Source organism: Homalodisca vitripennis, chromosome 5 (genome assembly GCF_021130785.1).
Source record: "Homalodisca vitripennis isolate AUS2020 chromosome 5, UT_GWSS_2.1, whole genome shotgun sequence".
NCBI classification, from domain to species: Eukaryota; Metazoa; Arthropoda; class Insecta; order Hemiptera; family Cicadellidae; genus Homalodisca; species Homalodisca vitripennis.
Genome location: NC_060211.1, coordinates 56,993,251 through 57,012,285, shown reverse-complemented (window position 1 = coordinate 57,012,285; position 19,035 = coordinate 56,993,251). Strand labels below are relative to the sequence as shown.

The window sequence follows — 19,035 nt, the reverse complement described above, 5'->3', positions numbered from 1 at the left end:
TTGAGTGCTACTGGCATTTTCCCAAGTCTTATGCATAAAGTGCCGGGATGTTTTTTTTTGCATATTTGTATGATTTTGGGGGAAAATCTGTTGTAAAATAACTATCAAACAGATTTTCATAATTCTGTTACTGTTTTTTTTTTTAAATAATTAAATGAATATCAGACATATTGTTGCAAGCAAAATTTGCTATATAAAAATTTGTTTGTACATAAAAAATAATGTTTTAATTACAATTATTAAAAGTTAAGTTTGAACCTATAAATGTCAATTTTTACAAAAAGAGTTTAATTTTTTATAAAAAGTTAAATTTGAACCTCAAAAGTTAAGTTTGAACCTAATTTGAGTGTATACAGTATTTTAAAGATTTTTTCCTTTATATCATGATAAAGGCCATGAAATTCTAAATAAAATTCATGTATAATATATGATTCTACAATAAAAACAAACATGGCATTATATACATTCTACCAGCTTCTTATTGGAATCAAATGCTTTATTTATGAACAAACATTCCAATAATTAAGAAATGTTATTTTTGTGAGGCCTTTCGTGTTTAACCCTAGAACTGGCAATGGTGTCACTCTGTACTGGCGGCTCTATTTTAACACCCTCACAGACGTTTCTTATAATGTATCACATTTCATAACTGTTAGTCCAAATATAAAATATTATACGTCAATGTATTCACAACTATATGGAGGGCATTATAATAACAATATCTTATTATTTCCATGGAAACATATTTTAGTTTTTTTTACAAAATGTAAGAAAAATATTTTTTGGACATTATTTTTGTAAATATTCCGTTGTGTAACTGCTTAGCAATAAGCTTTACATGAAAACTGTAAATAATAAATAACTTATTCAAAATTTTGTCCTGATTCCAAAAATATATAATTATTGTAACTTTTACCTCAAAACGTATGTGTTTACAGGGCTTTGTATGAAAAAGCACGCGTATTTACTTATTTTCAAAAATACGTAGATTTTTAAATTAATAAATATTATTGTTCTTGGGTAAACATAGTCTCATGAGAGCATTTATACTTATATAAGTGTGACAGATAAAACAAAAGTAAAATAAAATAATAAATTTTAATCTTACCTTATTTACATATGTACAATACGTATATATGTAAATAAGCTCTCTAAGATCATTTGATCGGTCTCTAAAGTTTTCAACCATACTGAACAACTAAAACTATAACCTAAGAAAGCTAAAAAAACAATAATAACAACAATAACACTATAAAATACCATTTCCACAAATACTATTGGATTCGTAACCTCAAACACAAAACCTGGCACTTGTTTACAGTTTCACAACAATGTGGTTGACCCGTACTATGTTCACGTCAGCTGTCCATAAAGAACGATGTTTTCCGGTAAACAAAGAAGACAATAATTGAGTAAATCGGTACTATAGTTAATGCTCTTCCAGAATATATCAAATAAAAATCATTTATATAACCTTAATTGCCTAAAATTTCAATAACTGTACATGTCTACTTTGGCGATGAATATTCGTCCTTGCCAAATCGGACAGGCCTTTGGCGACGAAAATTCGTTTCATACCAGCTGGAGGGTTAATGAACACATCAGACCCACATAACTGAAATAAAAGTAAAGTAATAATACAAACAATTTAGACCTAAATTAAAACACATGTTAATAAAAATACAAAGAGATAAACTTTTTTAATTATTGGAGTGTTTAAACAAGGCATTATAATGTTTAAAACAAAATGCTGCCCTCTACCTACATTTTATAAATTGTACTTCATTTGTCAGAGTTGAAAAGTTACATAGTAATAGTGTAGTTTTCACAATACATCAAGATAACACAAATAAATATGATTAATAAATGTAGAAACAAATCACGTGCTTACATTTCTTTTGTATCAGTGTCAGGAACTTTGTACAAACCAAAATAGCCCGATTATATTTACACTGAAAACTCACATTTTTTGCTTGGACACAACTGAAATCATACATTACTTTTATAAAGAAATATCGTAAAATACTGTATAAGTTAATATTTTAGTTTGTATTTATTCAAATGCTTGGTTATTGGCACATAAACAACGAGATGGCAGTTACACAACACGATACTCATCCGCTACATCATGACGACAAAATCATCGCATAGGTACTTCAGTATTATCGCAGCCCACTATTTTTGGATGAGTTTTCCTAATAAGGGAACAAAAAATCTTCATTATATGTTCCTAATACTTTCCTTCTTTCATAATGAATAAAAAAATACCCGATGAGTCATATTTCCTGTCATCAAATTGCCTAGGCCTGCAAATAGGCCTAGACACACGAATCACATCTCATTTTCGAATAATAAATTGTTGTTCTTTTAGTTTTTGTTTTCATTGATTGTCATTATGACTTGTAAAATTTCAAAATAGGTTAAAAAAGTCTGTTCTTTCAATACTATAATTTACTATAGGTACAGCAAGTATTTTTTAATTTGTAAAAATATAAATATTGATTAAAATATGAAATCATATGTCTTTATATAAAGAAAGAACTACCTTATCATAATTTCTGTCACACGTGGTCTTTTGTGTTTGTCCATGAACACATATTTTAAAAATTGAAATTTTTTACTATACATTACGTAATTGCTTCCAAATAAAAATGTAAAAAAATGTTGATACACTATTTATACATGGTTTTTCTTACTGTAGCTGTGTGTCCAATGATCTTGCAAGATTGAAAATTTTTTTAGTTATATATGTAAAACAATTCTTTTTTCCATTTGGTATAATTTATATGCTAAAAATATAAATTGATTTTCTAATAATGGCGCCATAACAATTGTCCCCAATGAATCGCGATCGTCACTCTAGCACTTTGGCAGGCTATAATGCATTGTTATCATGATTCATAGCCCTTTAAGAGTTAAGGAATTTGTAACAAAAATATCTTTTTCACAAAATAATTATATATTTACGAGTTAAAGTGGAAGACAGTTTAGGGCAGCAATTAATATTACATCAGTTTTTATAACAATAAAACAAAGTTATTGATCTTCATTGATGATGTTAGCTTGACACTTGTGGCATATGAGTGGATTGTTGAGATTTTTTGGATTTGATCCATTGTTGGTACTCTTTACGGCAATCCATATCATCAGCAGGGCGGTTGTAAGGTGTCCAGACCGGCTCTCCAACAAAGAACCTCTTTGCCCTTATATAATTCTGAGAACAAAACCATAATAGTGAGAAATCATCAACAAAACTTTTTATAAAAAAACTAAGAAGCTGTAATGGCTACCATCTTAATTAAGTAATAGAGTAATACTTTTGGTTGTACAGTTTTATAAGATATTTTATTTTATGGTGTGTGTGGAAGTACACACATATATATCTCTGTCTATTTTCTCAACATCATCCAGTAATTTCTAAGAAATTCAGAAGTATTTTAAAACTAAAATGTTCTTTTACAAAAAGGAAAAGTATACTTATCTTTAAGGCATATGGATACTTAAAATGATATCTTACAAAACTATATAACCAAACAAAACTCAAGGTCATTTCAAACAGTAAAATCATTGAAGGAAACAGGATTTTTCCGGAAATTTGTCATCGTTCAGTGAAACAAGAAATCAGTAACACTACGTTTCGAGATCTGCAATCTGATCTTTTCTTCAGGTAAAGAACTAACCTAATACATAATTACAAACTAGGTTAAAATAAACAAATCGTATCAAAGCGTTGTGGCATGCCTGTATATATTCATAGAATCTTTAATATTATTTTATAAACAATCATAAAAATTTTGATGTAATACAATCAAAACAAATATATTTATTTTTCTTAGTAATTCAAAATAATCCTTCTCATTGAAAAAAATGTAAGATAAGATCTCCAAAACTCTACAACATACATATTAACTTAGTTTATGATGTATTACAAGTTAAACATTTTTCTAAATGATTACATTTTTAACTTTTTTAAGAACTTGGTGTTCACTATTTCAGCTTCATAGTGCATTTTGTAATTATTTTATTAAATGTTACTATAAACTGTATGATCTCCCCCATGGTTTGAACCCTTGTGTTCCATATAGAAGACCTGCAGTCTCAACCACCACGCTAGAGGAAACGCTACAGTAGAACTGCCAAAGTGTTTTGGTCTACATCTGCACATTTACAGGTCTATTTTGCTCAAACCAATAATAAATTATATTGGTCACGAGTCGTCAAAGCTTGTAAACGATTTAGTAGGAATGATTGATGTTTATTGACTGGTTAATAACACGTTGCCTGCAGACTCGGCTCCACCTCCAACAGACTTTTGAGCTGTTCATTATACACATACATTAAAAAAATTCTCATTCTTACACTATTAGTGGTTCTTTATCTTCTAAGAAACTATTAGAAAATGAATATGGACTTGAAATGAAGATATTATTCACTTAATTCTTACTATAATAATGGAAATTTATGAAGATTGACTTTATTCTAATGCAGAATTGGCTAACCTTGGCATCTAATGTGAAGCGATGGTATATGCCGGCAGGAATGATCAACAAATCTCCAGGAACAACCTCGATGCGAATCCATCGGTCCTCCTGGTCTCTGACATCGAAATAACCTGACCCTTCCACTACCAGCCGAATTTCTTCATCAGTATGCAAGTGCTCTTTGTAGAATATTTTTAGCTGGAATAGAATTTTTCACTTTCTTAGTCTTTGTATACTTTGCTTTCAAAATCAAATGTGCTATTCTAAAATACAGCATTTAAAAAAAAATAGCTATCCATAATTATATCCTTTGTTTGAAATTTGTTTTTGACGAAGGAAGGATTGTGAAGAAACAGGATTTTTCCGGACGTTTGCCATCATTCAGTGATATAAAAATATATATTGTGACATGTATTCTGTACTTCAGTTTTAATGATTATTGTTGTGTTTTAGTGGTTGTGATTCCTGACTTATGTGTGTTACAACACTCTGGTATGATTGGTTTATTTTAACCTAGATTCTAATTAAGTGTTATGTTAGTTATTTACCTGAAGAAGAGATCAGATTGCAGATCTCGAAACATAGTTACTGATTTTTTGTATCACTGAATGATGGCAAATGTCCGGAAAAATCCTGTTTCCTTCGTAATTATATGCTGATATCAGAAATATGACTTAAAATGTATTCTGTGCTTGCGTTTTTGAGGATTCAAAGTTAATTATTTATGTAATGTAAATTTTGTATATAAAAAGTTTTGACTTTTCTTCCAACTTATATGAGTTTTACTGAAATTGGATATTTTTTTTTGAAAGGCAGTAATAAAGTACGTAAGTATGCAGCATGTGTCATTTCAAGCGTTAACTTTAGACTCTAGATCTCTAGGTACTGTGCTCACAATTTTATGCGCACATTTGGAAAGTGCTTATACAACTACTGTAATATGTACAAATATATACATGTATGTTTATTTTATTAAAGATATGTGTTATACATATTTTAAAGAAAAAATGGTCATTTATACATTGTAGTACAAAAAAACATTCCCTCACACCAAAACATTAAGGAAATCAAATTATATTTTATAAGTTTTAGTGAAAAGTACCATTTCTTAATATTTTGTTTTTAATAATACAACATAATCGAAGAAATGTGTTAAATTTATAAATGCTATATCCACCAGTAGAAAAATCTAAAAACTGGGAAGAAAGTGGCATGCTTTAAATATTATACTAGTATCATCATGTATGTCAGTGTTACAACAGATGATATAGTGTTCTCAAGAATGTCTTTGCTTACTAAGATCCTCCCATTCTTTATATCCCAATGTTTAATGTCGTCTAGTTGATTACAGTTACAAATGATCACTAAGGATGATAACTTGTTTCTTTCAACGTCTGAGTTAACATGTGCTGACCAGCTACTTAGTGCCTAATACCTGTACACTGATTAAATGGTGACTCCAGCAATGTTGGCTTCAATTAAAGCAAGTTATTGAAACTATTATAAAACCACATGGTAAGTTTTGACTACACTAAACACTGTTCAATGTGTGTTTTGTGATTGTCTATTGCAGTATTTTGGCTCTTATTTTTGTAGTAGAAATGAAGTAATTTGATTATTGAGTTCACATTTATCAAATTCTAAGTTACACTTTATTCACAGCATGTAACTATTACAAAATGGTCACATTGCCCATCCAATAAGAAAATTAATCACGCCACTTCTAGTAAATCTACAGACATACTTACATCATACATTTTTGTAACATCTTGCTTGTAAACTGTAAAACTAAACATTATCAGTATTTCCAATTTTTAAATAAACCAGGCAAAGAGGTTAACAGCACAGCTGAAAATCTGCATGTACGGGCTTAATCAGCATCTCAATTAGCTTCCGCACCATGCTTCATGCAATTCATTATATTTTATGTGTTGCTCATTATAGGGCACTCATTGAAGCAGTAATCCAAATCTCCACTGGAGTAATTTTTGTAGTGGACGTCACACAGGAAGCTGCAGATACCTACATCATTGAACTATGGCATTGGTAGTCTTCCTTGAAGCAACCATCTTCCACATGTCATCTTCACCAACCTAATCTGAGTTAATGCTATTTCCATGTACAAGGAAAATTTCCCTGCTATTATTGTCTGTAGATGTAGCAAAACTACCAATAACTGGCACACAGATCGACGTCACACAGGAAGCTGCAGATACCTACATCATTGAACTATGGCATTGGTAGTCTTCCTTGAAGCAACCATCTTCCACATGTCATCTTCACCAACCTAATCTGAGTTAATGCTATTTCCATGTACAAGGAAAATTTCCCTGCTATTATTGTCTGTAGATGTAGCAAAACTACCAATAACTGGCACACAGATCCTTATGTCAATAGGCTAACACAGAGATCATTCTTAATCGATTGGTAGAAAGGGACATGAAAAATATGACACTCTGAATAAGAAGAAAAGCAGTCCACATAGTGACGTGTCAGCCTAGGATGTGCTATTCTCCAACTACCTCCTCAAATTATTAAATTTTAAATTAATGGAATATGCTAAACTTAATGGTTACAAAGAGCTCTTAAAATAGCTTTACTTTTGAATCGCCACAATAGTGAAATAGGAGAAGTTCTTGAAAATATATATTAGTGTTTTTAACAGAAATACCCTCTATCTATGTTATGCAATCTTTACATAAAGTAATATAAACAACTTTCACATTACAAACCATGGAGTAAAATTTGTGTTAATTAACCAACACAGCACAGACTTGTCAGTAAACTTATCAGAGCTTAACTTTATAAACAGACTTCTGCATTACCTTGTTATCATAATCAGCGAGACACTCCCTGGAACAAGTAATCTCATCTTCAAAAGCATAATTCCGCTCTTTTTTAATTTGATTCAAAAGTGTCCCATCCAAACCAGATTCATCTCCAATCTGAAACAATTATTTTGGAATTAAATGAACCATTTATTTTCTGTACTTTTATTTATAGCTTTGTAAAACACTGTAATAAAAAATTTAATCTCAAGTACTAATTTATTAATTTTCATTATGAAATAAATAGCAATACTTCCTTTTAAATATACCAAACTACTTTAAATCCTCTCATTTTGCAAGATGCTTAAGCACTGGAGGTGGTGTTGTCATTCTAGTACACAGAAATTTGACTTCAAAAAGTGTCAATTTACCGGCAATCCAGTCATTATTAATTGAAAAAGAATTTGAATGTTGTGTTTCGGAGATTAAAATAGATAATTATTCATTCACACTTGCTTGTATTTACAGGAGCCCTAAACATTGTTATGAGGACTCCTTTTTGGCTAAGTTTGAGTTATTATTGGAGATATTAAATAACAAGTATGAAAATGTAATTATAACTGGTGATCTAAATATAAATGTTCTAAATGTGGATAGTTCCATATATAAACAGTTTGTTAATATTCTTAGGGTTTATAATATGATTTACACTGTAGATTTTCCAACAAGAACTTCAAATAAGTCACAAACAGCAATAGATAACTTCATAACTAACATAAAAAAAGAGTATTTAAATACATATGGAATTATAACTCAATTGTCTGATCATGATGCACAGTTGCTGGAAATTTTTGGAATAACAAATCAAAAGAATCTGGTTTTAAGAAAATTAACTAGAAAATTCACAGCTAATAATTATAATGTGTTTTTAAGACAATTGTCTCAGTTAAACTGGTGTGAAGTTTTCCAGGCATCTGTAATTCACAAGTATGATGTTTTTAGCAATTTGTTTTGTTACTACTTTGATGTAAACTTTCCTAAAGTATTTACCTCTAAGAAATTAATGGAAAGTAATAAATGGGCATCTGAAGAGCTGAAATGTAGGAGAAAAGAAATAGTTAAATTAGAGCATGAATTTAGAATTACTAAAAATAATAATATTAAATCAACCATTAAAAATATGAAAAAAGAGTTGAACCAGTCTATTGCCTTGCAAAAGAAGAGTTATTATGATCGTAAAATTTCTAAAGCGCCTAATAAAGTTAAAACTACTTGGAATTTAATTAATTATGAAGTCGGTAAACAGAAGCTTTCAATATCAAACATATCACTTGCAGTGGACGGTAAAATATTGACAGATCCAATCTTGGTTGCTAATATTTTTAATAATTTTTTTGTTGAAGCAGTTGATAGCTTAATACTTCCGAGCATTTCCTCCACCAACCATGAAAGCAATATTGAATTTCAGCACTCAAACCAAATTTCAACTACCTTTAAATTTAAACCAGTAAATGAAGTTGACTTAAAAAGCATAATTTTATCATTTGAAACTTAAGTTGGTTACATAAGAAAAATTACTAATTTTTAAATACAAAACAAACAAATTAATTATACCAACTATGGTTTTCTTAGTACATCATTCTAATATTAAGTTTTGGTACTTTGAATTTAAAAAACCACAAACAATAAACAAATAATTTAAATTAGAGTACAAGGTGAGCATGAGAAATTCGGTTTTATAGGGTTAACAAAACAAGCAACATAGGATTACTAAACATGGAAATAGTTATAGAAATGAAATGTAACAAAATAGTGAACACTATCTCCATATAACATTTTAACTTTTAATATTTAGGTTTTAGTTTATTGAGTATTAGTATATTAAGTTAATTAATCACCATAGACTATATTTTGTCTCAGCATGTTTCTGTGCAAACTGCTGTACTTGGACTTTGTCAATGATTGTAATATATTAATATTACAAAAAGATACTATTGAGCATGTTGAATTTAGCTCCAGCTCACCTTAATTTTAATGCAGTGTCTGGAATCTCATACTGTTACAGACTTGACTCCTGGAATCTGGAGCCATATTTGTCTGAAGAGATCGAAAACAAGTTGATGAGGAAGAAGCTCAAAACGAACAATTTACATCGGTTGCTCCACTGTGCTTAGAGATCGTCCTGGTAACATTGTAGTGCACTCAATTGTGCACCTGATGAGGCAATGAGAATGCCAATTCACCAAGATTACATAACATTTAATATTTTGTAATCTAAATGTCTCTAATGTCACAAAGATGTAAATTGTTCAATTTTAGCTTCTTCTTTGTGCCTTTTTTTCAATTTATTCAATCAAACATGGTCCCAGATTCCAGGAGTCAAGTCTGTAACAACAACAGATTCCAGACACTGCATAAAGAGGGTAAACTGGAACTAAATTCAACATTCACATTAAATCCACCCTTCCCACCATGGCTATGTTGTGTACAAATATTATTATTATTCTCTATTCTGAGGAGATATCTGAATCTCAAGCATGATGGTACACTCTTATATTGGTCAATTAACACAAGAGACAATTTTGAAAATAGGCTGGGAGGTATTGCCTCATTCAATTATAGCTCATATCCTTAAAGCGTGGCGTACGAGGATGTGTCCATACCATCGTAATTCCGCTAAACGGGACATACAGAAATATATGTATTGTCTTATTGTGTACACATTATTATTCACATAAGTGCCTAAATGTATAAAAGGAAACACAAAAACAACACACACTTTGGGGGTTGTTTGTACACTTATGACTTTTGGGAAACAAATGTCCAAAATCACCCTGTGCCAAAAAAACAATCAACACCAGTGCTATTCTTTTATCGCTGTTTCGTCTGACAATATGTGGCATGACATGTGCTATATCCATACAGCGTATGTACGTGTTAAATGTTGTTGACAGTACCAGAAGTTAAAACGTTATCTGCTTGGTATTTCCTCTTCCAAGAAACAGAAAATTAATTTAACTTTGGCAAAAACGGAATTTAAAAAAAGTTTCTGAATGAGTGTTAATTAAACCCAGATAGAATTTTCTCCAGTGCTTTAAATGTTAATTTGGCACAATTTTATTTTCACTTGTTAGCCCCACACTACAGGAGGTGTGGCAAAGAAGTTGTCAAACAAGTCTAAGAATGAGGCTGCCAAAAATAATAAATTTGAGACAAGTGAGACTAACACACTTGAACATGACTCCTGTCTAACTGGTATAAGAAAACTAGTTAACCATCAAGACCAGTGCATCAATGTTAATGAGCTATATGGTGAAAAGTATAGAAGTTCCATTTTATAAAAATACACAATTAATTATTTATTTACTATACCAATTTGTCTCTTTATAGAATACAAGTAACATACCATTATGATTAAATACATTGTAAGTCTACTAAGGCTTTTATAAGACAAGAGATTTAGTTGCCCACACTGTATTTATTGAATAATAATAACACTTTTCAAAAAAATTTACAATTCTAAACTTCCTAATTCCATGATTTCAACTTCTAACTTTTAATTATTTCCCTACAACCAAAGAGTGTCAGAGCAATGCAAAGTTTCAAAACGACTCACTTTCATTGTCAAAGAATTCTTTTTTTTAACTTGGTCAGATACATAAAGTAGTATAAACTAGTACTGACATACTATATCTTATTGGAACTTGTACACACAAAGAACCAACGAAACGGAGGTGAAAAGGTAGAAGCTTCATACGGTTCAAAGCCAAAATATCCAACTAGAAGTCAATAGACAACTAGATTGGGATATACGGGATATTATTATTGTAGCATTTGCTACATAGGCAATTTAAATTTAATTTACTAAATATATTGATACGAGAAATTATAGGCGAAAATATTTTAGAATTCAATTAGTCAATTTAGAATTGACTTTGACTTAGTGATGACAAAATGTATGTTATGTAATTTCTCAAGAAAGGGTCTGCGGATGTAGGATGGATGATACAGTAAGACAGCAGGTTTTTCTGGTAGTATACTTTGTTAACGGGTTTGGTAATTCTAAGCAATATATGGGTCAACCTCGATTTTTCTCATATTACAATATATTGTTCCAATAGTCAATTAGAGAAGGAAATTACTAGAATTTCTTGCCGGAAAGCAGTTTATAGGGAGCAGGCAACTGCCAGACGGTCATATATTGCTTAGAGTTACCTATTAGTGATCAGGGGCACTGACGTGATCTGGGCTTCAAATTTGGAACTACTCGAGTTAATTTTTTTTTCTAAAAGAGCAAGCAGCGCGAAGCGCTGCGCAGCGGGCAGGCATCGTGCGTGATCCTTTTTTTTATTAAAAATTTTTGATAAATTGTTATTACATATTACAATATAATGTAGGTAATGTATGTAAAACAATTTTAAACACATAATTACATGCTGGAAAGCAAAGTAAACCAATATAATCCGCCCAATACAAAATCTCCGTAAAAATCTGGTAAAGTAATCTGTGTCATTCCTTTGGCCTGAATCAATTCAGTATAGACGAAGATCACGCACGATGCTTGCCCGCTGCGCAGCGCTTCGCGCTGCTTGCTCTTTTAGAAAAAAAAATTAACTCGAGTAGTTCCAAATTTGAAGCCCAGATCACGTCAGTGCCCCTGATCACTAATAGGTAATTCTCGCAGTTGCCTGCTCCCTATAACTGCTTTCCAGCAAGAAATTCTAGTCATTTTCCTTTTCTAATTGACTATTGGAACATTATAATGTAATATGAGTTGCCTGCTCCCTATAACTGCTTTCCGGCAAGAAATTCTAGTCATTTCCTTTTCTAATTGACTATTGGAACATTATATTGTAATATGAGAAAAATCGAGGTTGACCCATATATTGCTTAGAATTACCACGGGTTTACAATGAGAATTGGCTTTTGTTCTCTCCGACCTTGTGATTGGATAGTTGGAGGCCAATCAAAGGTGTTGGTAATAGTTAGCTGATTAGTGGAAGGGGTCAGTATAAAAACCTATGACACGAGCTTCTCTACGTCTTTTTGAGTATCATTTGCGGTTATTTGTTAGTGGTTTGCGTTTTTATTTTTACCCTCCAAGTCTGTGCGGGATTTTGCGTAAGTAGCTCTTGTATAGTCGAATTAAGATTTTCAGATAAGAGAGTTTTGTTGTCAACTAATGTTAGCTTTCTTTTACAGAGATATTGTATAATTTTGATATAAAAGGGAAATAAGAAGATTTGAATTCAATTAATAATTAACGCAAGTTTTCAAGAGAGTACATGTCATTGCAAATATTGTTCAAGTAAAGTGTTCAATTTAAATATTATTTCAAAGTTACTTTTTATTACCATTTAGTATAAAACAGTCAGAAAAATTTTTATATATCAGAAGATAAAAGTTTTTAATAAATATTTTTGGGTGAAACGTGGTTAAATTACAGTTTGAATTTTGTATGTACCAATAGTAACAGGTTGTGACACAAGTGGTAAGAAGAATTTTTCTGGAAGTTTTTAGTTCAGTTTTATTTGACCTTAGTTATAATAGAGAAAAGTATATATTATTTTGAATTAAATTATAGATTTTATTTTATTTAAGTTTAATAAGAAAGTTAAATTTTATTTTTGAAACAAGAAGTTAACTATAATTTAATTTATTTTATTTGAAAGAAAAAAACCTTTTCTTGAGAAAAAATGTACAAAAAAGTTGTGTTAGTTTTTGGGAATGAAATTTAAATGGTACATAACAAGTACAGGGATTGTTATTTTAGGTCCTCTTTAATTTAAAATAATGAACTGCTAATTAATAAACAGTTTTTAAAGTGATTTGAGAAAGTATTCACCTGTTTATCCACCCTAACAAATGTAATTAATTACTCTTTAAACTGGATAATTAAGTGCAGATAAACTAATCAAAAGATTATGTAAAAGGATTTTGTGAAACTTTCAGATCTCTCTACAATTATATTGCTCAAATTAAAAATAAAGGGAAAAAAGGATAGAAAAATTTGAGGACTTGCATATTAATGACAAAGTTTGACTGCCAAGATGCAATCCATGGCAAGTACAGTACACAGAAAGTAGGGACTGGATGCTTGGGACTGGAGGTAATCTGTTACTCCTTCCAGTACAATATCAATGATTTGTTGGATCTGTCTTAGGAAAGCGTCTCTCCGCCTCATAAGGGTTGAGAAACTTGGAAAAATTTAGACTTGGCTCAAGGTCGAACTCAAAAATAATTTATTATCTTCTAGTGATGAGATACAAGACCATAATAATGGGGAAATCGTGTTCAAAAGAATCAATTTTTTTAAACTCGATTCTGCCATCACTGTGATCTTTAGATGAGTGCTTTGAGAAACATGGATCTAAAATTCTAGAGCAGTGTACACAAAAAATCCAGAGTTCTAAAACAGAATGACTAGCTCAACTCTACTGGTTTTTATCAATCTATAAGGAGTTATAAACAACCAAGTTTAATGAAATACCTCACCTTAAAGTACTCAACACCAGTGTCTTGATTTAGCGTGTCTAGTTCCAAGAATCTTGGAGGATTTGTATGGTGCTCCAATCTCTGATCTTCATCAGAATCATCCATATACCAGGCACGAACCATATCTATAGAAATATAATACTTTTATTTAAGTTGAATTACCATGAGCAATACATCATACGATAATATGAAATGAAATTATTTGATGGCAAACAAAACTAATTTATATTAATATTAATTAACATTCAAATTAGTAAAATTGAAGTGATAGGAATAAATCACTTCATAACATACAAATAACAAAACCTCTACAAAATTACGTCCAATTTGTAATGGTTCCACTGCTTGTAATAGCAGTGACATTGTCACTAGTATATTCCCATTAAAATTTGTATAAAGTTTCATTCTTGATAAAATAATACAATTAGTGCCTAATGTTACAATGTTTTATGGAGTTTGATTTCACTATTTTCAAAATTACATGGATATTGTAAAAAGAAAACATTTAACAAAATTTGGGAGCGATGAATCAAATCATTTTCTTGCGGTTTTATATGTTTAAGTATTGTTAACATATTTTATAAAATTCAAATGGTTCTCGGACAAAGTAAGAAATTTATGATATTCAAAGCAAAATTCAATAACTTGAAGTGTGAAATTTATTAAACACATTTTCACCAAAAACAAAAGTGTAATAGTTTAATCATTTTGAAACCTCCTTATAATGCAAAAAGTAAAAAAAAAATACTACACTATTTTATTCATTGGACAATCTAGCACATGATCTGTGGTTGGGAAAGTACCAATCAGAAATATAAATACCCCCGACCTTCAAAGCAGGCTTTAATACCAATCTGCATTTCTTGGTATAAAAATACAAACAACCCAAAGATGGTACCTAAATTCAAGCCCAGATCATGTCAGCACTTGTACAGGTTATCTTTTTTTTATCTATATGTATTTACATATTTTTTGTATGAACGTATTTACCTACTTAAATTGCGTAATAACAAGTAGTATACAGAAGCAGAGGATTACAATGTTAGCTTCATTTGATATTTTAAATTATCCCGTATTTCAGTATTGGTAATCATCTCAATTATGTTATTAAAAAGTTCACTCTGTAATTACTAATACCTTCGGCCATCAATGTTGATGTTAGGGTGGCTGCAGTATAATAAGGGACCATCAATATAATAAAATGGATTATAAATATCGATACTATCGAATACAACATTTTACTTATAGATATTCATAATTAATCACTGCCTGTTTTTATTTCATTTACATACTGAACAGGCTAATGACGTAATTGCCAGCTGTTTTTATTTCATTTATGTAGTGAGTAGCCTAGTGACACCAGCAAAACTAATGGCGATGAACATGCAGTAAATCCGAAGTGTCCAGATTGTAGTAAGGAGATGAAAACTAGAATTATAGGTGGAAATCAAATAGTGTTTCACTGCAAGAAAGTCACAACAAACACGACATATCAAAAACACATTTTAGAAGACTTGTTTTAAACATTCTAAATTTGGTATTATGGGTAGGGTACGATAAGCGGACCCGGTTTTTTATATCGAAGAATGTAATCTTCGATACCTAATATTCACATTTAAAATCCTAGACTATCAATCGATATAAAAGTATCTATAGTCCGCAATAACAAACATATGTTGTAAATTAAAATGTGAATTTAATATTATCGGTAATCAAACAAATTATTATAACCGAAATTAGGAAAACTGAAGACGACCATATTTGCTCCTCTCACAGTTAGATTTGTTTCTTTCCCACAAATTTCACATAATCGGTTTTTCGGTACGAGTCTTACATGTAGAAGCCACGAAAAACATTTCTTATCATCTTTCAAAGCAATGTCGTGTAGTTTATTAAAATTGACTGCCATTTTTAATAATCAAATGTTACTTAAATGTAATTATTTGAAAGTGTTTACAGCGGTTGATATAGATTATTTCAGTTAATTGTTCAAAATAATTAATTAGTATCGATTGATTATAATCAATGATTATGATTAAGTAATATCGTTTGCCAATTTTTATACAAAAAACCGGGTCTTCTTATTGTAGGTACCCTACCCGGTATTATAAATATATTGAAAATCATGTACTATTTTAGTTGCGATCAAACAAACTATAACATTTTAATTAATGAATATATTTTTGACGGCATCAGACCTGCAGAAATACCGGGTACGGTCCAATAAGCGGACCCGGTTTTTTATATCGAAGAATATAATCATCGATACCTAATATTCGCATATCGAATCATAGACTATCAATCGATATAAAAGTAATAACAATCATATGTTTAAATTAAAATGTGAATTTAATGATAACAAATAATAAATGAACATAACCAAAATCAGGGAAACTCATAACTTTAACTAAATGAAACAGAACGAAAACGTTTTTACTAAAGTTGTGTCCACCATTACCTTCTTTTTTTGCATCTGAAGACGACCATGTTAGCTCCTCTGACAGTTACATTTGTTACCTTTCCACAAATATCACATAATGGATTCTTAGGTACTAACCCAACATCCTGAAGCCATAAAAAAAACATATTTTATCGTCTTTTAAAGCAATTTCGTGAAGCTTCCTAAGATTGACGGCCATTTTAATACACAATGTTACGTGAAATTTAAAATATTACCTTAATTGTATTATTTGAAAGTGTTTACAGCTGTTCATATAGATTATTTAAGTTGTTAAAAATAATTCATCAGTATCGATTGATTATATCGATGGTTATGATTAAGTAATATCGTTTGCCAATTTCGATATAAAAAACCGAGTCCGCTTATTGGACCCTACCCGAAATACCATTCAGACTGACTAAAGTAATCGTAGTTTACTATGATGCTCAATCATAGTTGTTATAATATAAAAACTAGCAATTGTTTAAACAAACTAAACTAATATTCGTATTAAAAATGCTAAAGTTAATCAAACTCAATTAAAATTTTGAGATTTGTTTAATTGTTTAATAATTTAGTTCTTTCTGTATTTTAGGTGATTTTTCAATTAAAAAAAAGACTGTTAGACATTTGTGTTCAGCAAGTGATTTAATATTGAAATAGGTAAAAAAATTAGGTATAAATTTTTCATATTATAAACTGTTACATAAATATCAAATCCTCTGCCCTGAATGTATTCAAAGTACAAAGTTCAATATAAAGCTTCACTCTAAAATATTGTTCCTGTGAATCAATTGTTACTAGTTAATGTCAAGAAGCCAAAGGTAAAGGTTATTGAGCTACATTTTATAAGGCTACTGAACCTAATTACCTTTATAGATAATATGTGTTGCACAAACACAAAGAATTATTGATTATGAAAAGAATGCGGAAGCACAAAATTACAAACAAAAACCTGATTACATAAGATACAAATGATACCCTGTAATGAAAACAACATACTAGGCCTTACTATATTAATTAATTCAATATTTAATTTAACATATTGACTACTTACTGACGACTAAAATTTAATTTTGTACACTGGATACTCTATCAAGAACAATCAAGACGATTCGTAGTTCTAACCCTAATGAGACAACGTTATCATTCCTATAATCAAATTCAATGTCAATAAAATTGTCAACATCAGCCACAGCCAGCAACTTGTCTGCTAATCATCTACTGCAGCTGCAGCTGCAAGGGAAGAAGGAAGTACACGTTAGCCATAGAGTATAAAGAAAAAGACGCCGGGTATCAAGCCATAGCTGACTGTTATGAGTTGCATCAAAGAGAAATGTATCTTTCCCCATAGTTATACATCCTTATAAGTTATAATTACAGTAGGTTAAGTTCCAATAATTATTAAACAGATCAATGAGGTTAATATAATAAAATCTGTTTTTATACATTTTTAGAGTACATTCCATGCATAGTTGATCGGGCTAAAGCTGTCAATCCGATTAAATGAATATGTAAGAATTCAAGAGAATATTAATCGTCCGGGTTTCTCCAGAATTGAAAGAACGAACGATTGCAGTAAAAATCCTAATCCTAATAATATTGTAAATGCGAAAGTGCCTTTGTTTGTTTGTTTTCCTTTCACGCATGAACTATTCAACCGATTGTATACATTTTACATGGACATTTTTAGGGTTCCTAGGATGAACATAGGGCTAATCTTAGTTCAAAAATCCTTCCTGGCTACGTACGCTCCCTGGTCTCTAAAGCAGTTAAAAATCCTATTGTGGTATCTAAAGTTGCAAAATATTAATTGAAAGAACTAATTAAATGTAATCGACCGTTCTGTATAAATATTATATTATTATGACTGCAAGACTATATGTTTCATTAATTTACCACCTAGTTTTAAAATTTGTTTATATTTATAGAGTGAAAACATAACAAAAGTAACAAGAACTCTTATTTCAATATCGTGGCGGCAAGGTAAACCAATTTATTCCAGATTTCCTTAATGAACAAAATTGTGAATGTGCACATGTATTGTACCGTATTGAATTTGACTTCCTTAGACATTGTGAGGCGGTATATTTACAGTAGCTGAAGAAAAAAAAAATACGGAATGATTGGGCACTAGTATTATTAAACAAACCATTCGCTCCGTGACTAAAAATCGAGGAAATAAGCTAGCGCAGTGAATCTGATTATAGCAAGTAGTAGCACAAAGCAATACACGAAGCACTAAATGCAATAAATAAATAAATAAATATATATATATATATATATATATATATATATATATATATATATATATATTCTTTGGGCAAACTCCAATTTTATAATAACAATACAATAATTTACTAGCAATTTTGCTTAACTTCTGGTCCATTTTATCATGGACTTTGAAAATGGGTACCTATGATCACTAAGTCTAATGATATATGACTAATTGCATTTAAAAATATCTAAGATCCCAAAAATATTACATCACAAGCACTTTCACTAAGATGGCTATGAACTTCGACTTTGGAGTTCCTCTAAGTTGATCTAAAATAGTCTTACTGAAATCGTGGGAGATATTCAATCAAATACACTGAATGTTGCATAGCAATTGCAGGCGAATCCGCGGTTATGTGTTAGTTGACTATGAATAAATCCCATCAATGGTATAACCATGATGAGATGAGCAAACCGTTTTAATAAAATTATCCCAAAGGATGATTAGCAGCGAGGGAAAAGCGATTGGTGCTCTTAAATAAGACAGTTTCTAAATCTATATTTTTTGCAGAGCATACTTTAGGAATCTCTTAGGTATGGCTTTGTGTAAGACCGCCATGAAAGCACCAAATCG

At 30.5% G+C, this 19,035-nt stretch overlaps 1 protein-coding gene across 2 annotated transcripts; it reads right to left on the bottom strand.

Moving 5' to 3' along the window:
- Nucleotides 1-2,940: 2,940 nt before the first annotated feature.
- On the bottom strand, nt 2,941-17,426 carry LOC124362239 (1,2-dihydroxy-3-keto-5-methylthiopentene dioxygenase). Of its 2 annotated transcripts, none has more exons than XM_046816576.1 (5): nt 17,242-17,426; nt 13,745-13,869; nt 7,307-7,426; nt 4,500-4,679; nt 2,941-3,214 (listed from the first exon to the last, which is right to left on the bottom strand). In XM_046816576.1, the coding sequence occupies exons 2-5, from the start codon at nt 13,865-13,867 to the stop codon at nt 3,059-3,061; spliced, it is 579 nt and encodes a 192-aa protein (XP_046672532.1). In that variant the 5' UTR covers nt 13,868-13,869; nt 17,242-17,426; the 3' UTR covers nt 2,941-3,058. The 2 variants fall into 2 exon arrangements, with proteins under 2 accessions (XP_046672532.1, XP_046672533.1); XM_046816577.1 differs by lacking the exon at nt 17,242-17,426 and adding an exon at nt 17,056-17,074.
- Nucleotides 17,427-19,035: the final 1,609 nt, after the last annotated feature.